The following is a 24,348-nucleotide window of genomic DNA, read 5'->3' on the forward strand; positions in this document are numbered from 1 at the left end:
AGGATACTTAACAAGTTCAAGATCTTTAAAGGCTACAGTCATTTCATCAATCATTTTTTACAAGCTGATTCCAAATCCAAAGCACATTATGTAATAACATTTTATAAGAAATCTGAGGGTAAAAACAGTAACATTTCAGTTTGTGTGACATATTTTAATAGTTTTACTGAGTGCATTAAGTACAAAAATAACCAGGGACAGACCCTTTGAATGAGGAGGTTAGGGGAAAAGGTTAAAATATAGTTTTAAAATATAATACAATTTTATTTTAATTTTGATGATACTGCAGAAAAACTCAAAATTATAAAACAATTCTTTAAATATTTTTTTTTAACAACAATTTTTGAGTAGGATAAAATAACTCTCCTTGTTTGACAACTTTTGTGGAATCAAGTGTTTTCTAGATGTGAGCATTGATCTACCTTATTTTTTCTTGTGTGGAGTAATTTTGAGTTTGCCTGAAGAAAGAGAAACATACATCAGAAAGACAGAATGACAGACTGCTTTCTTGTTATAAGAGAAGCCCCCAATATCGGCCTAAATTACTTGTCAGGGTTGATATTATTGCAGTACAACTGTCCACGTCTTGATAGAGCTCCTTCACACTGCACATAAAGTATAAAAAACAGTACAGAACAATTCTATTGTGTTATTTCTCATGTCATCAATACAGGGGGTGACCCCCTACAACTCTACCCATTTCCCATTTCTTACATTCATTCTGCCATTGTTTCTCAATAAATAAACCCCCTGCGATGCCCCAACATCCTTCTTCTGTACCGAGAGCATAACAAAGGCTTTCTGTAGGAGAGGTTAGAAGCTGCTTTATACTCTAGCCTTGAAAAAAGCAAAAAAGCGTTGTTATTTATTGATAACAGCCGTTTCCCCACACCATCCCTCAGTCACTAACCCCCGAGCGCTGCTGTTTACCAGAATTAGAGATGATTCAAAACCACTGTGCTGTGGGCCTCGAGTTGGGGGAGCACTCTGTTTATTATCACACACACACATCTGTGTAGTAATAATCAAGAATAAAATACTTTCTCTTGACTAAATGCAAAGCTCACAAGTCTAAAGTATTGTGAGTGGAAAAGTACATTTAGTGAATATAAATAAATCATTACCACCCGGTTCTCTGCACTTGGCAGTCTTTAGCTGCCTGCCCTCTCCAACTCTGCTCCTCTTTGGGGTTAGAGATTTAGCAGAACCCTGCAGTCTCTGGAAGGACTGAGTTGTCTCTGTTTCATGTTAATAGGAACAATACCTCCACACTCAGATTCACAGGAAAATATGAATCAGTATGTTGATTTAAACTCAAAATGGTTAATAGGTTGGTGGCTGTGCTGTCAGTAGAGTAGTGGGTCATTAGGTAAGCTTTTTTTAGTGACCCATATCACAAAATGGCAATAACAGATCTGCAGAGGTTTGATTGAGTTTTTAATCAATACTAATGACTCTGTGATTACTTTGCCCTGGTGCTGATATTTTTGGCTTCCGAAACTCCATTTTATGGTCCACAAGACATTTCAGCTACAGGAGCTGCTAAACTTGGTCCCAAAGCCAAAAAAACATACAACAGTACCTTGCTTTCTGATACTGTCTATCTATTCAGTGGATGTTTTTCTATTGGATATCTGCTTTAAATAGCTAATTGACTTGGACTGTCCTTGATTATTATTAATATTGTTTTCCACACTCAGAGTGTATGGAAATCTGTGGCAAACATTTCACGTTTAATGATTTCACTTTTTTTTCCCCTGAAAACAACTGGAGTTATTCATTTTGAAGCTAATATTTTTCTTTTAGGGACGTAACTAACACAAAATAATAAACTACAGGTCACATATTCTTTGAACAGCCTCATGTTTATACAGTATTGTGCTTAGTTTCACAGCGCGCAGCTTTGTCTGGATATTGTACTGGATCTGTTTTATTGGCCCTTCCCAAACAGTGGCTTTGTTTTGTGTTCATTATAAAGTGTCTTACGTGTGTTTGCCTTTCTCCTGCAGGTGAGTAGGATACTGTACAGCTTTGCCACGGCGTTTCGGCGGTCAGCTAAGAAGGCAGTTCTGTCGTCTCAGCAAGCTGCTCCGCTCACCCCTGACAGTGACTTGTTTACCTTCACCGTCAGCCTGGAAATCAGAGAGGATGATGGCAAGGGTACCTTCAGGTGAGACATACATTCCACATTATATTATTATTTCAGTCTTTAGAGCATGGAACTATAATTTACGATGCTTGCACAGTTGTGTAAATTATGAGTTATTAAATTATTTAGAGTTGCACAGAAGTCTGGAACTTTTTTCAGGGTGTTGTGACATTTTCCAAAGAAGAATGAACTGTCATCAGACCTGATACTGTATTGAACACCAGCTTTTCTTGTCAAATCTAGCCAGTAATGTGTGTCTTAGACAATGTGTGTCTTTTTTAAAAATTGGAAAATGAATAGAAACCTTACACCTGATTTGCAGTGGCACCGTAATTCTAGCAAAACATGTAAAGAGCTTTGAATGAAATGGCCACCCAGTGACCTGGGTTTCACACCACCTACATAAACACAGGGACATGCAGCCCTACTTTTGGGCATTAAATATTAGCACACTTCTGGGTGACCCAGTTACAGAAGTTACAGACCTATCTGGGGTTGACAGCATGTAGGGTACATACTACCCATGAGGGGAAGAATCATCTTATTAGTTTATATACAAAACGAATGTGTCAGTAAAGGAAAGGTAAAAATTATGAAAGTATCCCTACAGAGGTAAATAAAGTCCCTCCTGTCTCACAGTGGACTTACTATATTTTGACCACTTCCATTAATTAACACTCTTCATCACACATTGATAAGAGTGGACGACAGGAAGTTCCTGTGTTCGCTCCATTTTACCCATCTTCCCTTTTTATTCTGTTTTCCCATATTAGTCACTTCCGTGTGTTCATAAACAGACCCAGATATCCATCTTATTTGGAAAACAAAATAAAACAAACAAAAACAAAAACAAAAAAATCTATGATTATTTTTAGCCAGCACATATTTCCTCCTCATTAGCTCTTGGTTGATTATTTTTAGTGTACTGACTTCCAAGCAAACAGCTCTCTCATGCAAGCACACATAGACTGATTTTGTTTGTATTCCTTTTTTTCCTTGTGTAGATAAGATATAGAAAGAAGGCTTTATAGAAACTGCATAATATAGTGTAATATAATATCTGTAAGTAAAACATATTTAAATTAGTTTTCCTTTAAACAAGCCATTTTATCTGTCGCCAGGGGACCTAGTTACAGTGTAAAACCAAACCAAACTCACACTGTTAGTCTCATATATCCTGTACGTTGAGTCCCAACTCACAAAGTTTTTGTCTTCTGAGTACTGCGTAATTGATTAGTGGATTTTTTTACTCAAGAATCTATGTACTTAAGGGTTCGCTCAGTGCTTCCTCAGGAATTTGTGTCAGTGATGGTTTGGAGAATGTTGATTACTGTTCCTGTCTCAAACCCCTGCTTTCAGAGCAGGAAAGAGAACCAGGACCAGAACATGTTTAAAAAATGGTTCTTATGCACACTTTTATTATGATGAATGGGTCTAGTCTGAGCCATGGTCTTTAATTTAGTTTTGGTCTTTTTTACAGATTGGTAATACATTTCATTGGTCTAGTTGTCAGAAGAAACCCTGGTTGCTTTAATTATGAGTTAGTTTGTATCAGAAGTAGAAACAATGCAGGAATATTGTTTTCGCCCCTTGTCCAGACCCACAACAACCTGTCTAGTTAGCCTGTGGTCAAATATTATTATTAATTATTACATTTCTCTATTGTCATTGGCTTATTTTTTTAATGTAATGTTTTAAATGATAGTTAATCTGCCTTACTGTGTCACTGCAAAACATATCTTTGTATATCCTAGATAATTTAACGACTGTATTGTGCTTTTGTCACATTCATCTCAGTTTTTTCTATTGATGATCTTTTTCGCTGTTAAAAATGTTGTTAATATTTCTTGTTTTCATATATTCAGTGCTGTAGCAAAAGACAAGGACAAGCAGAGCTTCAAGCTGCGTGCAGGAATGGACAAGAAAATTGTAATTTATGTCCAGCAGACCTCCAATAAGGAACTGGCCATTGAGAGGTAAAATACAGGGCACACACTCACACACAATACATCTTCAGCCTCAGAGTTATTTGTTTAGTATATGAATATATATATTTATTTATATATATGAATTATTCTAATAAGTTATAACAGCATATTGGTATGTAGACAGCACTATTTCCAGAAGATTTATCCTTGAAATACAACAACCAAGATAACCGAAGTACCTCTAAACATGTCAAAGCATACGAATTGTTAACAACTAACGGAATGGAGGCCATAAGTAAAACTTTATCTCCAGAGATTACTCTATTTGCTACAGTTGAAAAGTGTCTGCTTAGAACACTACCAGACGTCCATAAGAAAGGAATCACTGAGCTATAATTGATAAACACACACCGGTGAACATCTTTACATCCGAGTGTCGACCCATGTCAGGTTTTAAGTGTTTAAGATGGTGATTGATGTGAGTCTGTCCTCGCTGGCTCATTTTCCACGGTTTAATAAATCTGTTGAAATGTAAACATTCCATCACCTTCTTGCGGACTTCCATTTTCACAGTGGTTTGTTATTGTTTGATGAACCCAAAGATGTTAAGGATTGAAGTGCTGTGTTTAATGTTCTCCAATGTTCTGGTCTGTGTTAGAGGATCAGTCCAGGAAGCTATTTGTGGTAACATGTAATAGTTAACAACTGGTTTTACTCTATAGGGAGATTTATTGTTCTGTGTCTAGTTTCCCGCTCTTGCTCTGTTCTTTTTGTCCCCCTCTCCCTTTTTCCCTTATGTAATCCTATTCATTTCATGTTTCTCTCTCTTGCATCGCTCTGTGTATGTGTTTGTATGTATTTCTCTGTTTATTTGAATGCGTGGTCCGCTTCCATGTGTGTCTCCTCTCCAGGTGTTTCGGTCTCCTGCTCAGCCCAGGGAAAAATGTGAAGAACAGTGACATGCACCTGCTAGACCTGGTGGGTGACTGTTGTATGTGTGTTTGTGTTTGTGTTTGTGTTTGTCTGTGTGTGTGTGTGTGTGTGTGTGTGTGTGTGTGTGTGGTCATGTGTTTCTAACTTCTTCCAACTTACGCTGCTTCAGGAGTCAATGGGAAAGAGCTCCGACGGGAAGTCTTACATCATCACAGGAAGTTGGAACCCCAACACGCCTCAGTTTCAGGCTGTGAATGAGGAAACGCCCAAAGGTAACAGCCAAAGATCTGTCGAAAAGTCTAATAAAACAATGATTTTCAACAGTTACAGTTTCCTTCCTACATATTTTATTGGTTAGTTGGTTGTTTATTCACTCATATCTTCACACAAATACTTGACACATTTCCAAACTTAGAAATTACTTTTTGGGACGTGCGGTAGCTTGCCTGGTGTGTGCTCCATGAGAGTCCTCATCGCGGTGGCCCAAGTTCGATTCCAACCTGCGGCCCTTTGCTGCATGCCCTCCCCCCATCTCTCTTTACCCCCTTTCCTGTCTATCTCCAACTCTCCTATCGAATAAAGGCATAAAAAGCCCAGAAAATATCTTATATATATAATTTTTTACTGACAACAGCAATTTATAGTACAATTAACGCTACTCTGAATAGGCATGAAAACTGTATTTTACTGTACGCAGGAGCTACGGTATTTTTCCAGATTGCTCATAAATATTACTGGAAAATCAATGATGAAACAAAGACGCAATAAATGACCTCTGGCACTGACTTTGATCCATCTTTGACCCACATGCCGTACATCCTACACCACCAATCCACCTTCAAACGCAATGAGTCAAACTCTGGTGTTCTCATAAATCACACAGTTATAGGTTTCGGTATGTAGTAAGTAGGCATGTAGTGTATGTCTTGGTAATGTAAGGGAATCAGTCACTGGGGACAACATTTTAACCATTTTCTTTGTTTTTCTAGATAAATTCATGTACATGACGACAGCAGTGGACCTGGTGATTACAGAGGTAGAGGAGCCAGTCCGTTTTCTGCTGGAGACTAGGGTCAGAGTGTGCTCCCCAAATGACAGACTGTTCTGGCCCTTCAGCAAGCGTAACTACACTGAGACCTTCTACCTTAAACTACGACAGGTATGTCAAGTCATTTTCCATTCGCGATTAAATCGATTCAAGTGATGGTCTCTGTGAGTTGCACCAGATATCAGCCGCAACCTGCGACAATGCAAAGCAATGAGTTTGTTAACATACTGGTTTTGTAATTGCTAAGTGATATGTAAAAAAGTAATGGCTGCTTTATTAACCAGTCATAGATGGTCTCTTGACGCTTATTCCTGTAGTTTATCCAATGTCTTCTGAATGCATCTCTCCTCAGATGGAGCGTAAGGAGCGGAAGAGTCCTGCCTCTGACACACTTTATGAGGTGCTGAGTTTGGAAAGTGAGACAGAGAGAGAGAAACGGAAGACCACAGCCAGTCCTGGCATCCTGCCCACCGGAGCTGGCACCTTGGTTCCTTCACCCCCTGAGGATGATGAAGAGGAAGGTGATTTGATGCTGTCTTACTTTTTTTTTGCTTAGTCACTTTTCATGGGGATTTACACACAATACACACAATACAGAAGGATAGCAATGTGTTATTAAAAATCAAATTCCTGATATAGTAAAGGGTATAATTTCTTTATATAAGCCATATGAAAATATTCCTTATAAAAATGACCACATAGAACCACAAGAAGAAGCCTGACTAGCAGAACCATATGAAAATAGTTTTAACTCTATAAACCACTTTTTGTACTTGATCATGTCAGACACATAAACAGCCTGAAAGCAGACGCTTAGCTGGCAAGATAATATAAATTTACTCTGGAACGCTGAACCATTGTGGTGTCCATGGTCAGGACTGGCCTCATTCAGCAGCATATACCTCCAAAACACAACAGTAAGAGTATTACTGCCCTGCGGCATTATTATGCTGAATTATGCTGCGTATTTTCAGGCATTTAGTGTTTAACATTAACAGCCTTGGCTTGATGACTGATACTTTACATAAAAAATTAAAACCCTACCCTGTGGGGCTGTACCAGATATAGACTTGTGGTCCAAAGGAGTCATCCCGTGGGAGATCAGACACTGTGTTATAGAACTGTTTGTACTGTATCCTAACAGAGTAGTTAGGCTGCAGTGGTGTGGGTGCTTTCTGTCTATTTTTATGAATGTGAGAGGTAGCAATGAGAATAAAAGGCAGAGAGGATAATTGTGGTACTTTTTATATCTGCCTGTGAGTTAGTCTTTGATCTACTGGCCTTTTGGTACAGTTTGGTCTCAATCTTTGGACTGCATGTCCATTTATGTCTCCTTGTCTGTTGTTGTGAATATTTAGATACCACAGAACATGTAGATAGTACCTTTTTCCAGGTGATACTATGAGAGGTTAAAAGAAAAGATCCAACATTTTGTCGAGATCATGTGGTTTATCAAATTATAATTTTGTACTTGGAGATCTGTAGTTCGAGTTCATTGTTACCATGTCCACAACTCCCATACAGAGCACACAAACTACAGTATACAACATCCCAAAGCATCAAACCACAGGATCACAGCCTTGGAGTATCAGAGTGGTGTAGGTTCCAATTTGGTAACACAAATAAGCAGAAAGGTTATTGGTGTAAATCTAATCATTTTCATTTCATATGCATGAGCTCTGGTGACTTGTTTATGATTTGGAGTACTTGGAGGAGAAATCTGAACATGGAAGAAAGAAAAGGACGATAATGGATCTCACTTGTTTTCACTCTGTGTGTCCAGATAACGATGAGCCGTTGCTCAGTGGGTCAGGTGACGTTTCCAAGGAGTGCGCAGAGAAAATCCTGGAGACCTGGGGAGACTTGTTATCCAAGTGGTAAGGCTTTGTTCCCTTGTTAACTTTGTCCTTCCACTTCCATTGCTGTTGCAATGAATGCACACACACACACACACACACACACACACACACACATACACACACACACACACACACACACACCACACACACACACACACACACACACATCCACACTTACACACACAAATAAATCATTTTTGTGTGGGGAGTTTTAGTGGATGGACTGTATGTGAAAGTAATAGCAGCAGGCAGGAGTTCTTGATAAGCAGCCAATTAAGATGGCTTCTCTCTCCCATTACTGCATTTGTTTTTAATCAAAAGCTTGTGATGAATTGAATAGAAACTGTCCGGTCTTTAATTAGCTGTAAGCTAAGCTCCCCATGCATAAACTACTACATAGTATACCTCTCTCTCCCTGTCTGTTTTTTGTTTGACCATATGTATATACACATATATGTATTTTCTGTGTTCATTATATACTATATTTGGCTGTTTATGCCCTTTGACAAATGCACTAAATGTTTTGGAGGACATTTGTTTCACTTTGATAAAAGTTCTGATAAAAAATAATGCCTACATAAAGAGAGGAATCATAAGACTGGCCTGTCATAATACTAGTCTTTGTGCAAGTGATTGGTGATTTTGTATGTGTGTGCGTGTGGGAGCGAGAAAGTGTGTGTTGTGGTATTGTGGCATGTAGCATTCAGGGAGCACAGAGAGGCAAATCACAGAAAGCCCTTTACAATCTTATGCCCCTAAGGACCAGGCCTGGCATTACTTACGTCACATGTACCGACACATGCATGCACACACACGTACACACAGTATACTTTTGTTTCCCTTCTTAGTCTCAACAAGAAAATGCCACATATTGCATAACCTGGTGCTCGGAACAAATAAACCAAACAAACTCAGAAAATAGAGAGAGATGAATTAAGAAAGGGGTGGGAGGGGTGGAAGTGAGAGAATCATCAGGGATTCAGGGATTTTCTGTCGGCTCCAGTCAGGCGATAGTTGGTAGGTAGGTACAGCTGTGCCTCCAAGTTTACCTTCTCCTTCTGTCTGTATCTCTAAATCTGTCTCTACCGGGCAGATGCCTGAGTTCATTTTACGCCGCATGCAGTGTGAATCACTCTATGAGATGGAGCGTTCCCCGCAACAGCTTCAACATTTAAATGTGAAGATGAGGAAGGAAGGAAGGCATTAAAATCCGCCTCTGTGTATTTTTGCTGTAATTTTCTTTTGGCTTATTGTCTTCTATTGTCTATTGTTTTTCGATGCTGCTAAAAATAACGCAGGGGTAAAATAAAGCAAAACTAATATACAAATGTCAGACAAAAAGATAGAGGTACTAGAAGAGCACTTGGAGAGCGCAGAGCTCAGCCAAGGTGTTCAGTTTGTACAGTGATGTTTGAGGTGGCTGTTATGTTTTGTTGTATGTTTAGTCATGGCATACCATTTGCTTTAGTAATGACTTTTTTTTTGCCATTTCTCACAATGTTAAAGTGAAATTCTCTCTCTGATTTGTGTATGCTCCAATATTTAATGGGTTCTTCCTTGGCCCATGCTACACACTTCCACCAGGTTTCATGAAAATCAGGCCAGTTGTTTTTGCCAAATAAACGACCCTGAAAACACAACCTCTTTGGCGGATGTAATTAATTAGTTTAAATAGTATAGTATCACAAATTTTCTCAACAAAAATAGCACATATTTTACTTGACTTGAAGTTGAACTTTTGAAAGATGCATGTAAACTGGAGCGCCATCGACTCTACAGTCTGGATGAAAACCTGACCAAGCTCAACTCGAGGTTGGCCTAGGCCACAATAATGCCTTTTTCTGAGGAAAACAGCCTGCACATATATCTGTACATAAGATTTTGTATTATGGCAGAGCAGGTAGGCACACTGACATTTACGAACAATTGGCTGCCACTACTCATGTCTTTGTTACAAGCCACATTAAGCATGTGGTTTATTCTATAGGAACGCAACAAGTGGGCAGCATATCGTACATTTGTTGTATTAGTTGATATAACACCTCCTCGTTGTTATGATTGTGGCCTAGCACACCTCTGTACCATCTGTAGAGTTGATAATGGTCTGCCTTAGACACAACGTAGAGCCAATGAAAACATTGTTTTGGGTAGATACTGTAGGTAGGTAGGCAGGTGTGCATGGAAAGATTGCAGATGCACAACTTGTATATTGAGGGAGTTATCAGTGTGCCATACTTTTTAAGCTAATAATGTTAAAATAAGTATGTTTTTGATAAATGCAATGTCTGACTCCTCTCCTTTCCGCTCCTTTCCTCTCCTCTCAGGCATTTGAACTTATCAGTTCGTCCCAGGCAGCTGCCAGCATTGGTGCGCAGTGGCATTCCCGAGGCTCTCCGTGGGGAGGTGTGGCAGCTCTTGGCAGGCTGCCATAACAATGACCACCAAGTAGAAGAGTACCGCACTCTTATTACAAAGGTAAGACCGCACAAAAGTATTGTATTTATTAAGGTGGTCAGGACACACCAAATCCCCTTGATCCCATAATGTTGGTGGTGTCTTTCAACAAGATGACTCATAAATTGGCAAGCTGATAACCTGATGATAATTGTTACACTTTTGTCCTGTCTGTTTTTATACTGGGATAATTTTGATCTCTTCAACTGAATCACATGTAATTCAAACAGATTAAATTTTTTTGTTTGTTCTGGCCAAAGTATGTGTGTTGTTGTTATTGTCCCTAGCAACAATCCTGGTTAGATTTTACTTTGTTGAAAGTACACCTCAGGGGCCACTGATGGCCCTGTTTCACAAGTTTCTCATGTGCTTCAAACTTGTGACGGTACCCACTGCTGCCCTGTAGATCATGCCAGCTGATTACTTTTGGCATTATACAAGTGAACGGTTTATACACTTTTTCTTCATGAAGAAATTTGTCTCGTGTTAATCGTTCTGGTAAAACTGATGATCCTTAACCTTTAAAAGGAAATCATAAAGGAAGAAACAAAGTGTCTTTGTAACTACCTCAAAGTCAAATCATATTTCATAAGGTTTGCTGTGTGTTTTAAGCCGCAACATTTGATAAAAAGGTTAAAGTATTGTATTCTTTTGCAACTTGGGCTTCAACCTGGGCCAAAAATTGTTGGTCTGTGATCTAAATGATACTAATAATTATTATTCAGTTCTTTTTTAACATTAGGTTTGTCATGGCCACTTGGCCTTGTTATTGCCTCTGTGCCTCTTTTCTGCAGACATGTGTCTGTATATATGTTCACAAACAACAGCTAGCTTTTTAGCTTGAGTTGGTTAGAGAATCACTGTGTGGGCATGTGTCTGTCTGCGTGGCCATGTGTGTACGGATCGGAGGTGACTTAGCCCCGCTGTTGATGGTTACCCCCTCCGTGCGCAGAGAACAGTGTGTTAGTCTATGTCGGCCGCAGTTCTGTCTGCTGTTCTTATGTAAAAGCAACATCCCCGGGCAGCGAGCTGGGTCCCAGGTGGTGACAAGATGTTGGTCTTGCCCTTTCCTCCCCTCTGCTCTCCTCTCCAACTCTCTCATTTTCCTCACCCTCCCTGGCCACATTTCCCTCCTCCTTTCTCTTCTGCTCTTTTCCTCTCTATCTCGCTTGTACTTTTTCTTATTTTGCCTTACATCTCTGGCATGTGATGATAAATTTGGATACTTAAAGTAAAAAAAAAAAGAGGTATAAACTCAAATGGAAGTTTTAGGCCAACATAAAGCAGGAGCCAAACTGTTTTTCCGTTAAACTGAATGGTATGAGTGGAATCTCAGCTTTCACTCAAACAACAATAACAGTGGATCACAACACTACTGTATTGATAGCCATTGGACAGAGAGTTGGATAGGAATTTATTGCAGAAGCACTAAAGCATTCCAGGTTTGTACGTCAGCCAGCAAACACACAGAGAAAAGTGTGGAGAACACGTGCAGCTATATCTGACTCTGACAGACGATTTGCCTTTTTTATTTAGTCTCTTTAGAGCAAGACTGGACAAGGGTGCCAAGAACGGTCAAAGGACAGAAAGACGATAAATATCTTATTTAAAGCTCCAGTGTGTAACAATTAGAAGGATCTGTTGGCAATGGAATATTATATTGTTTAAGCACCTGAAAATAAGAAATAGTTGTGTTTTCGTTATCTTAGAATAAGCAAATGACGTGGCCAAGGTAGTTTCTCCTACACGCTTAGAACAGGAGGGTGAGACGAGGGGCTTGTAAATCTGAAACTACACCGCTAGATGGCACTAAATGTCACACCCTGGTCATTTAACACATTGAGGATAGAATAAGTTGTATTGCTTTTTTTTAAAGTCAAACTGAAATAAAATTTATTGCTAATAGCTCTAACATATTGAAAATTGTACTAAAATCTGTTGCATAATGTTTCTCTGCGTATTACATTTAATAATTAGGAAAGAATTTTCCCTCACATTCATGTTTTTATTGTTACTGGTACTAATTACATCTCATTTTCTCATTTTCTCATTTACCAATTCCCAGTTTCCCTTTTCAGCTCCTGTTTTAAAATGTGTACATACCATACTCATTTACCAGCTCCTAATTTGTTTTGTGGGCTTTCTGTATTCCGCCTATGTTTGCGTGTTTCTCTTTGTGCTGTATTGCACTGTATGCACATCTCGTCCTAGCTGGTGCCCTCTTTTGTACCCTAACCTCATCTGAACTTGTTGTTCATCTACATATCGGAATGCAGGGCATTGAAAGAGGACAGAGGACTGTGGGTCTTAGACATTTAACCTATTCTTTCCCTTTGGAGCCCTAATGATTTCCCCAATACGAGGGTCCCTACTGTCCAGTACAGGAAGAACTAATTAACTAATTAACACTCCACCAGTAAGCAATAAATTCATTAGGCTGTTGTAGCCATGGAGCACATTTTGTATTCGCTCCATAAATAATTGTTATCTTATTTTATTGAGGGACAGTTTAAACATATTAAGTAACGCTGTGATCATATTACAGCATAACACTTAACACATTTTCATCAGCATAATCTTACTATTGTACCAGTTAAGTGTTGCTTAAATTTTCAGTTTGGTGGTAATAATCACAATAATATTGAACTACTGCCTCGACTAGTATAATAGTTCCCAATGTTTTCATATTTTGGGATAATAAAAGAGACAGACAAAGGTAATTAAAGTCAAATGTTTGTGTATTTTAACTTTTAAATATATTGTGATGATTTCAACACACATCTCAGTATTGAATGACTGATAGAGCTTGAGATTTAGCTAGTTACAACAGTAATAGGAGCACAGCACAAGCAGACCAAGTAGCTAAATGGGGAAAGACTGATTACCTTGTGTAACGATAACCTACTTTAGTTCATAATCAGCGTCATGTTGTCTTGGGCATGACAGGAAGTGATGAGGAAAGAAGTGGTATTTTTGCACCATTGTGCTAAAATATGCGGTCATGCACAGTGGGGACCCATTTACTATTGCTTTCTATAAAAGTGGGGTAAACTGTTGACAGTATAAGCAATAACATACACTGAATTACACTTGTATTTCTTTGCACTTGTACAATTGCAAGGCACTTGTCAACTTGTCACCGTGTCAAAGAACTGTTTGACAACTCTGAAGTAATTTTTGAGGTTGTAGTTGTGTTTGTGTGGTTGATGGCGGCGGTGTTGTACAATATTTTGTTACTGCATGATGTCTCAATCTCCGGTTATCTAAATGAGGGGGACAAAATGTTAGAAATACCTCCTAATGTGTGTATATGAGCATACACACATACACATGCATGTGTCCCTAGTCCTGCTGCGCCAGCCTCCTGTGGAGAGCAAAAACAAGAGCTCGTAACTATCTTCCTGCCTGCCTGTCTCTGTCTGACCCACATAATGACCTGTCTGCCTGCCTCTCTGTCTACCTGTCTGTCTTTATAATCATTTGTATTTGTGTATGCCTGACTCTGACTTCTACCTAGGCCTGTTTGTGTTCCTGTCATCCTGTGGGTCTTCCTGCCTCTCTCTGTCTGCCTGCTCATTTGTGTTTTGTCACACTGTCTGCTTGCCTCTTTCTCGCCCCTCTTGTCGGCCTGGCGTGTCTGCTTCTTTCTTTTTTCTGTGTGACTGCATTCTTGCCTGTCCCATAGGTTTATGTTTGCATTGCTGGTCTGACTTCTGCCGGGCAGAACTGGAAATACTTTACAGTAAAAATTACACAGAGAATGCCAGAAGGTTCAGTCGGATGAAGGAGCAGTTTTTGCATCTGAATGTGAATAGGCTTTTATTTATCTTGTCTTATTTTCCTACAGTAATATGTTTATGTCTGTGTGTGACTATTAACAGCTCTCACCACCCTTGCCTGATGTTGGTATTAATTATTATGTACTTGCTCTAGGCTCATCATACAGAGATAAACATGATAAATCCTCAGATATAAATGATACTCTATTGTCTGTCTTGGAAATAAATAATTTTAATTTCCATTCCTACCAGGGATTTGTCTGATTAATAAAAATCTCAGATAGGACATCAGCTGACTAGTTCTTTTTATGTTTTTATTATATCACGCTGATAGAAAACTTGGCATGGTGTGACTGCTTATTTTTATATTTATATAAAAACAAAACAGAATTATCAGGATTATGAGACACCAGCCGGGTGGTGGTGGGTGGTGGGTATTAATAATAATCAGATGGAGGTCAGCCAGTATGCCAGTTGCAAGTTAACAATCTTATTATTTTAATAATGATTTGCTTAGCTTGTGGTGATGTATTAATTTCTTCTTATTTAAGTAAACATAAATAAACATTTTCTGGTATCCTGCAGATGAATCAAGTGTGATATAAAACATCAATTGTATCCCACCCTAGCAATAAGTTTAATGTCAGTTAAAGTGCAATTGTGGTGTTAATTAGTTAATCAGTAATGTGATTTTACATGAGAATATGGAGAGTGTTTAGCCCTTTTTCATTCATCAGCTGTTTTCCCTTAATATCAGATATGCTGTACAGGAGTTAAGATCCATTGTGTTGTTGCCAGCTGTGTGTCAGCCCCGAGGAAGGAGGCATAAGTTAAACAGCTAACAGGACTAAGTTGTGCTTAGCTTGGCAACCAGGAGACAGTACATGACACTTTTGCTTCTTCCTCGTTCTCACAGCCCTATTTTCTTATCGCTGATTTGTTCCGTCTGTATCATATTTATTTCTCTCCTCCACCTCTTCCTCCTCTCAACTTTGATGAGCTCTGTGCTTCTTTTGACTCCCTTCCCTCATCCTTTTCTCCTATTCCTCTCCTTCCAACCCCCGTTTGTCGTACAGTCATCTATTTTTAGCTCCTCGTGTGGTTGGCAGAGGAGGTGCGTGAAAGCATGGGAGTGTGTCTGGATTGCGGGGGGAGAAAGGTGCAGGCTGGTGTGGCTGTGTGGGTATGTTCGGATCTCCATCACGCTACACCAAAATTGCTCTGCACGAGACAAACTGCAGTCTTCAGAAAGTCATTAGGATGGAGATGTAGAACATGCTGTACTAAACCTGACAGTGATTACGACCCACTGAAGTTTCTAATTTTAGCACAGGATTCTGAGTAATTAAATGTAATCATCACATCATATGATCTAAAAATAACTCAGCTGGTAACTAATTAAGATTCTGCAGGCTCCTGCCAGAACCGGGACGTGCTAGGGCTAACCTGTTCTCACCAGCCCTCTAGAGACGTGCAGTAAAAAAGCTGGCTGTTGATGTTGTCGTGAGGAAGATAAAAAAAATGTCTGGTGAGGTCATGCTACCTGGGTGTAGCTGGCTGTGTCAAAGCAACTCTAATGCTAGGTGGAGGCGCAGCATCTGCTGATGCGTGCAAAATCAGGAGCAGGTGCATGTCTGTTTAGGGCTCTCAGACCAAATAGACAGAAGGACACCTGTCATTAAAAGTTACTGTTCAAATTCAAACATTGTGCAACATAAAAAGTGTTTGGATCTTGCTTATACTATGCTTACAGACTGCACATTGGCTGTATTGCAACCTTAAGAGCATTTTTACAGGAAAGTAATGCTGTAGATTTTTAAGTGTCCATATTGTTAGTAGTTAGTAACAGTCTCCCTCTCTCCGTCTTTAAGAGACACATGCACATAGATGGTTAAGTTCAACAGAAAGCAAAATACACGTGTATATATATATGTGAGAAGTCTCTTGAGGAAAGTAGACCATTTGCGTAATTATACATTACATAACTACCATTGTTATTCAATGTTTACATTGTAAAAGGCACAAGTACTGTGTGTTAGCATGTGTGTAGTCTTGAATGTGATACTGTTTCACAAACATATTCATGAATGGTATTATTATTGTTGTCAACGTTGCCACCGTGACTTTCCTGCTATAATTAGAAGAGGCAGGAAAAGGTTTTCCATTTTGTTTTCGATCATGACATTTCCACATGACACTCCAGCCAAGTTGTAGTACAAATGCCTCAACTGTGCACTTATTTTATTTTGTTTTGTTGACTATGAGTTAATTAAACTTGACCTAGATTAATGCACCATGTCAGTAGCGTATTTACATCGCAGCGATGTGTTTTTTTTTCCAGCAATCTTATGTGTATCTATTTTTTTATTTTATCACTTCTATTTCTTTATAAATAATATTTCAAGCAATTCTCAGTGGCCTTAGAAAATGTAAATTTTAGCATCGCAACATTTTTATGTTTCATCTGAAGTTGCTGAACATCCACCGTTGAATTGCACCTTTCAAGCTCTCCTTCACTTGCAGTCTGCACCTAAAAGGCAGACCCAGTTGCTAATTGCATTAATTACTTGCTGTGTTAGTGAATCAGCTGCTAATTACACACAGCCGTGAACGCAAATCAAATTATTTGCACTGTGCTTTCATGTACTTAAATCGGTCTCTCTGTCTCTTAAGCTTTTATGTTGCTGCACTTTCTTCGTAGATTACAAATATAAACGAGTAGAAATCGATTTATCGCAGTTGAGTTATATTTAGTGTACAGTAGAGTACTGTCATGAAAAAAAACAGCCAGTAAAAATGTAGTTATGGCTTGCATAATAAACTAATTTATATTTAACACCTTAAAGGATTTTTTTCAATAGAAATAAAACACTATGTGTTATATAAGTTTTAACAGTCTAGAAAAGTTCTACCCTGTCTCTGTGCTTTTTATTTATGAGACGGATTTTAAATCAGCACACAAGAGCTTATTTAACCGTACAACATTTAACACACTCTGTATGCACTGCAGGATCCACAAAGCTATTAGGAGACCTGTTGTCCTCTACTTTACGTCCTTGGTCAGACTGATAATAGGACTATTTTCTATAAATTGCCCCCAGCCATGCAGTTATTGTTTTACTACAAACAATAACACTTCCCTACACTGTAGAAAGACAATGTCCAAATTCTTACTGCTCAGAATGTGCAGAGATGTTAACAGTCAATAGTCTGAGTTACACTGAATGTTACTCATTTTAACAGTGTTAAAAAGTATGTTTGAATCTTGGGGTGATTATTAGAAACTCTGGCACAAATAAAACCGGGGAGGGGTTAGAGGGTGGGGGAAGGAGGCAGCCTTGTGCCCTTGCAGTTGATCATTGGTTGGAGCTGCAGGGAAGGGGAGGGGCCTCAGTGCCACTGTTTCTGTAGAGAGAGAGAGAAGCAGAGGGAACAAGAAAGAGTGTGAGAGAGAGAGAGAGAGAGAGAGAGACAGCAAAGGAGGATAAATGAACACGGGGGGTTCTCCCACCATCGGTATGCCTGCCTACCTCATTTCCACTCCAGACATAGTTGCTGCTCATCTGGATAGAAAATACAATTGAGGTGTGATTGTATGTGTGTGTGTTTTTTTAAATATCAGTCACCCCGTGTACTGCCTTCATCCTCTCAGCTCACGGCTGTCTGCTGTGATCTCACTGCGAAGGACCAGACAGAAACTGAGACAAGAGCAAGCGGACATGGGTGAGTGATGAAAAGCGGGTGAAGGAGAAGGAAGAAAAAAGAGGAAAAAGAAGAAGAAACAGGAAAGAGAACCGGGAGGACAGAACAAAAAGGAGAAATTATGTGTAATGTCTCCTTCCCTCAATTTATGTACGCAGCACATTATACAATAATGTCTTCTCACTGGAAGCTGTGTCTGTGACTCTGTGGACAAGAGACAGATAAGAGAGAGGGCTTCAGTCTGTGCTCCCTTCAGCTGCAGCAGATGTTGAAGACATCTCTGACTTTATAGGGAGCGGGAGGCATTTCAAGCAAAGATTGGACTGGAATTCCTTTAAACAAAGTCACATTTTTGTCTGTTTTTTTTTCTCCTTCTTGTGCCTTCAGCTGGGAAGTTTGCTTTGCTGGAAAAAAAATAAGAAGAAAAGGAATACACGCATTTCTTTTTTCATGTGTTAATCTGTTTTTACCCTGGTGGTTTTATATCTTTGTGTAAAACCACAACTCCTTGCACTGAGGACAAACCAAAGGGGGCTTCCTCACCGCTCTCTGTCCTTTCCATCCCTCCTGCATTTGAAATGGCAGATGGCGTCAGTCTCATCATGGAACCGCAGTTTGGAGCTTTTTGTTTGAACTGAAACCATCCAGTGACTTTCAGAACGAGCCAGCTACCTGTCAAAATAGTGGGTTCTTTGGTTCATCGTACCCTTGAAGGGCACCTCAGACACGTCTTTCTGCCCAAGATGATGAATTCCTCCCTGGATCCACTGAACCAGAGCTCTGCTGACCTGTCAAACTTATCTGCTCCTTTCTGCCTGCTTGAGATAGGCTATTCCCAAATTTTCACCACCTGCCTCCTCGAAGTCTCTATCATACTGCTCCTCACTGTTCTCATTATTTCCGGTAACCTGGTTGTGATTTTTGTGTTTCACTGTGCCCCCTTACTTAGCCAGCACACCACCAGTGCTTTCATCCAGACTATGGCATATGCTGATCTGCTGGTGGGTGTCAGCTGCCTCTTCCCCTCCCTGTCCCTCCTTCATCACCTCCAGGGCCTCGACCCCAAACTCACCTGCCAGGTGTTCGGGTACATGGTGTCTGTTTTGAAATCAGTTTCAATGGTGTCGTTGGCGTGTGTGAGTGTAGATCGCTACATTGCCATCACACGACCTCTGACTTACGCATCCCTTGTAACACCTTGCCGAGTGCGCTGCTGCATTGTTCTAATATGGTTGTACTCTGCACTGGTGTTTCTCCCATCTTTTCTCGGGTGGGGGAAACCGGGTTACCACGGCGATGTGGTGGAGTGGTGCGCAGTTGAGTGGCGGACTCGTCCGGCTTTCACAACCTTTATTGTCGCGCTCCTCTACGCCCCAGCTGCTCTCACTGTGTGCTTCACCTACGCCAACATCTTCAAGATCTGCCGACAGCACACCCGGGAGATCAGCGAGCGCCATGCGCGTTACCGACCCCAACAGCTGCAGGGCCCAGGATCAACATTGGGTTCTGTGGTCAAGGACAACGGTGTAGTAGAGCAAGGGCAGTTGCCACACTTGACCCAACCACAAAAATCCCAACCACAGTATCAGCAACCCACATCAACATACCCAGACAAGCGATACGCTATGGTACTGTTCCGAATTACAAGCGTGTTTTATATCCTCTGGTTGCCCTACATCCTCTACTTTCTGTTGGAGAGCGGAGGGATCTACCACCATCCCGCAGCCTCATTCCTAACCACATGGCTGGCCATCAGCAACAGCTTCTGTAACTGTCTCATCTACAGCCTCTCCAACTCTGCCTTCAGGAAGGGCCTCAAACGCCTCTGCTCCTTCTGTTTACAGCGCAGCGGCAGTGGCTTTGGGGTTAGGAACACCAAAAAGACTTTCGTTGGTTCTGTTGAAAAAGGATGTGCAGGGTCAGGGTATGGATATGGTCATGGGGAAATAGGAATTGGCACAACATGTCATGTGTAGGGCACACAGAGGAAACCCTTGTGCCAAATTGGCATTTGAACTTTTTAAAAAGATGCCTGATGTGATTGCTGTCAAATGTCTCATCCTTTTAAGCTCAAATGTGCTGTAAAGAGATGGAAGGAGGCGTTGATCTGCCCCCTGCTGTTTCTGTCACATTTGGAGTTTACACAGGCGTCCTCTGCGCACGCCACAGCTGGCAAAGACGGATAAAGGGAGTCAATAGCAAAGCACTGAAGGAGGAAAGGCCTAAAGAGCCCTGCAGGGTTTTTTGAAAATGGTCAAGGAAACCAGGCATACTGTACTGTATGTGGACACGGGGTGATATATGAAGGAGGGAGGAAAAATCTGAAAATCTCTGGAGAAATTAAGATTTTTATCTGTTATTATCTGTTTTCTCTGGGAAGTGCATGTGAAACAACATGACCTAGGTTGGCAGACTATCAGCACAGTGTGAGCTGAATGCAAAAAAAGAAGAAATGAATGCAAACAGAACAATAGTTGACCGCTGTGTTTTAGTAATGTAGTGCTGAGGTGAACTGCCAATAGCAAGCTCTTTAAATATCTTTTTATGTGCTCTTACCCCCTCAGTATTTAAATACTAAAAGTGATGCAACAGTGTGTTTGTGTATTTGTTGTGTCTCTTGTTGTTGACTGATTGATTGAGTCAAAAAGAAATGTAAAGAAATTACGTAGGTCTAGACCAAGTACACATTTTAATAGTCTGTTTGCACTGACCAAACTGATTATGGTTTGTCAGCATCAAGACGTCTATTCATAAACTTTTAGATTGTAGATTATTTATTGCTGTTGTTGTACAGGACAAAAACGTCTTTAATTAAGTGGTGGGTTCAGACACTGAGCCTGATGTTTGTGTCATATGATATGAGATACTAACCAGCTTTGGTGTACGACTGTTAACCTGACAAAAAGCAAACGTAATTTTCAGTGAATTTCTCTTTTATGATTTTTTTTAAATATTTGTTTCATTGCACCTTCTGTTGTTTCGAATATGTAACTAAACTTATTTCATAACTGTGTCCATGGCAAAGCAAGACCAAGAAAGTATGTATATTTTCACTTATTGTACACAGATTGTTGGTACATCATTGGGCTGATTTTTCTTTTTGGTAGTTAGGTTAAGGAAGGTAAAAACTTTAAGCATTTAGATAAATGACACTCAATTGGCACATATTCTTGCAAATACTTACCTTGTTACAAACCTTACAAACCTGTGTGCTGTAAGACTGCATTTGGGGAGTAGTGCACGCGCACACACACACGAACGCAAGAGGATCACATGTAAACGGAACAGACAAATAGCCCATTCACTGAGTCTGCCAGCAGGCTAACCTCTGCATGGCACCATGAAGAGGGACTGACCCCTCCACTCCCTGGGAACTGTGTGTATGCGTGTGCCTACGTGCATGCACATGTTGTAGTCTGTTTCGTACATCTTGTCCCCATGTGTAGTTTTGTGGGTTCTTTCACTCTTAACTTGATTTTTAATGCAAACTAATCAAGACCAATAATAAGCCGAAATGAATCCAAGTGTACATTCTGTGTCACAGACTCAAAAGGTTGTGAAAAATGATCTCTATTTTTAACCATGGAGGCTCATGTCACAGTTTATTTAGGTGCAGATAATCTAGCTTTATGTACGTTATCAAATCTACCAAAGAAAGTTTAACAGAAATTCTTAATTATATTTTTTTCTAAATATCTAATATATGAAGATTTAGTCAGATGCGAATGGGTTCTACACAAAGCACTGTGTTGGCTCAGTGATGCCTTACGTGCATGAATATGACTGTTTCTCAGTATATAGTGATATCTTGTTGCCTTCATATACAAATGAAAATTTACTGTTGGGGAAGTATTTTCCTTTTACATTTAGGGAGGGCTCCATTTATAGACATGCGACTGTTAGAGGGAACGGCACGGACTGGAAATTATAAGCATGTGCAGTGATGAAAATGCACATGAGCCAGCCTTGGTTCCACATTCACTATGGAATAACCTGAACCCCATTTGTTGTGTGAGGTTATTTATAAATGCGACTCTTCAAAAATTCATAAATTGCAATCATTGTTCCTCCGTTCTTTAAAATTGAAAGTAGACAGGGGCAAACACACGACTCAAAAGTGTAGATTTGTTTTGCATGTATTTGTTTGTGTGTGCACAGAGTGTGTATGAGTGTGTGCACGGGTATGTTAGGATGGGACCATTGGCTGAATTGAACTGTTTACGGTGTTCTAGCAAGGGTGCTAACAGAGTTACCACCTTTCATTGCTTTATTAGCTGCACATCACTTCCCTTGAGTATACTGTATTTTGTGAGTGTATGATGTACAATGGTGGTAGATAGATTCACATGTTGTCTTTAAATATTTTGGCTGTCACCTGTGAAGAATTGCCAAATATTGTAATCTTTCCTATTTGTACCTTCTTTTATTCAAAAATGGCGTGTACAAATGGCGTATTGAATGTCTGATTGTCAAACTACAGAAATTTATTTTTGTAAAATTACGTAGTTTCTGTCTGTTCTGTTGTGAAGTGAGAAATGTTGCAGACTCTTAAATAGATTTAGTAGCAGCATGCTAACTTATTGAAGCGATTGAGGCTGCGTCTTTATGATGATGCATTTTATTTTACTTGGATAGCTCACCAGTAAAAATATGTTATTTCCCACAGCAGTTAATGGTACAATTTCCTCAGAAATGTTTAAGATTTAGGGCAAAGTGTCTTGGGAAATTATTATGCCAAAACATGCTCACTTTAGCATTCTCACACACACACACACACACACATTCACTTTTTCCTGTGGGAGAACAGTCGGCTCTCATGTTCTCAAGGGAACGATGCTCTGGTGGTGGCTGTGTGGAGGTACAGTGCCATGTTGGAGGGTTAGACAGAACAAGAGGGAATATGGGCACCAGAGCTGGTTTAGGAAGCCGTATGGAGGTTAAATGCAGCCTTCTGCTATAAGAGAAGAAAATACTTGTTGATGGCGTTCAATAGTGAGTGAGTGTATACTACAAACACAGTAATAATCAATACAAAATCTGGATGGCCATTTGCAGATACTTTAAGTGATTTTCAGGCATGAAAATACAATATGCAATAGGTGCAAAGAAAGAAGATTAAAATGATTCCTAGCTTCCATAGCTGTTGGCTGTTATTTCCAGAATCCTCATATACTGTCATTTTATTATATTTTAAACCTTTACAAGTTATCCAGAAACATTAGAGGGTGGCTGCTGCTGCTTCTTCATCATCTTCTTCTTCTGGCATCTTAGGAAACAGCTTTAGGAGCATTGCCACTTTCTGGGCTGGGACTACAAGCAGAGTCCTTATGTAGCTTAAGAAGTTGCATTCTCTATATGTAGCACGATGTAAATAGAGTGTAGAAATTGTATCTAGATTTCCAACGAAAATAAACAAATTAAATTGATAATTGTAATTGGGGCCTTATTTAAAATAACCAATAAAATAATTTTTTTTATCCTGAATATATTGTTCTCTCACTTCAGAAAACATGTTTTGTAATGAACAACAGCAAAAATATTTTAAACAAACTGAATGCTGGTTGGCTATTGTATCTTAGAGTAGAGATTGTACAGTACCGTGAACAGGCTGTACAGCCTTATAGTGCACTTTAACACACACACACACACACACACACACACACACACACACACACACACACACACACACACACACTATGGTATTTTCTTATCTGTCTTTCAATCTGTTTTGGATTTTGTTCTTTTTGTTTTCATAAGGTTCTAAATAGGCCACACCAGACCCCCACTAATGGTTGACTCATGACCCAGCTGTTCTGAGCAACAGATTATTATCACATTAAGAACAAGACTGACCACTGTAACAATTAAGCCTGGAAGCGTCCCAAAAGACACTCTGCATGTGTTTTTGTCCACAACTAATGCTGAAAATTGCTCACAGTGAACAATGGTGCATTTGTCAAATTCATATTTGATATGTCTAAGGTGGTGAATTTATGATACGGTTTTTAAAGATGTTCAGTGCTTTTCTAGATGGAGAATGTTGGGATAATACCAATGGTCAAACATGTTAATTGTTGCTGTCATAAAAGTGAGTCTCTGTGACAAATAAGATATTTTTCATTACATGATGCTTTGTAGGTGACAAACCTATATGGTATTGTAAGATGTACATGTTGTGTATCTGTACTGAGCAAATAAATGTAATGTTATCTCAATGTATTCAAACGCCCTTGTACTAATTACTTTGCTACAAAACAGAGGCATGGATGTTAAAGCGTGTGTGTTTTTCTGTATGCTGTGTTATTTGTGACAAATATAACAAAGATGGTTAATTACAACACATTTTTTTGCACAATTATATTCAGTCGGTGGAAAAGCTTAGCTAAACACTGCTGGCTGAAGATCAAGTTGTGTGGCTGATAAGAAAAGAAATAAGAAACCGTGACATTCACACAGAATTTCCCCTCTTTTTCCAAATTGTAAACGCTTTGGTGTA

At 39.6% G+C, this 24,348-nt stretch overlaps 2 protein-coding genes across 4 annotated transcripts in view; both read left to right on the forward strand.

The window, feature by feature from the left end:
* Window positions 1–24,348, forward strand: part of LOC127369989 (rab GTPase-activating protein 1) — a 67,590-nt gene that overhangs the window by 15,856 nt on the left and 27,386 nt on the right. For all 3 annotated transcript variants that reach the window (XM_051411605.1, XM_051411606.1, XM_051411607.1), the window contains 8 exons: window positions 2,010–2,170; window positions 4,015–4,125; window positions 4,989–5,055; window positions 5,180–5,282; window positions 6,000–6,169; window positions 6,411–6,579; window positions 7,842–7,935; window positions 10,242–10,392. In XM_051411605.1, coding sequence (XP_051267565.1) covers window positions 2,010–2,170; window positions 4,015–4,125; window positions 4,989–5,055; window positions 5,180–5,282; window positions 6,000–6,169; window positions 6,411–6,579; window positions 7,842–7,935; window positions 10,242–10,392 — 1,026 coding nt within the window. The remainder of the gene's footprint in view (window positions 1–2,009; window positions 2,171–4,014; window positions 4,126–4,988; window positions 5,056–5,179; window positions 5,283–5,999; window positions 6,170–6,410; window positions 6,580–7,841; window positions 7,936–10,241; window positions 10,393–24,348) is intronic.
* Window positions 17,483–24,071, forward strand: LOC127369990 (probable G-protein coupled receptor 21). The gene is made up of 2 exons (XM_051411608.1): window positions 17,483–17,666; window positions 17,773–24,071. Exon 2 carries the CDS (start codon window positions 18,596–18,598, stop codon window positions 19,826–19,828), a length of 1,233 nt encoding a protein of 410 aa, XP_051267568.1. The 5' UTR covers window positions 17,483–17,666; window positions 17,773–18,595; the 3' UTR covers window positions 19,829–24,071.

Source organism: Dicentrarchus labrax, unplaced genomic scaffold, assembly GCF_905237075.1.
Source record: "Dicentrarchus labrax unplaced genomic scaffold, dlabrax2021, whole genome shotgun sequence".
NCBI lineage: Eukaryota > Metazoa > Chordata > Actinopteri > Moronidae > Dicentrarchus > Dicentrarchus labrax.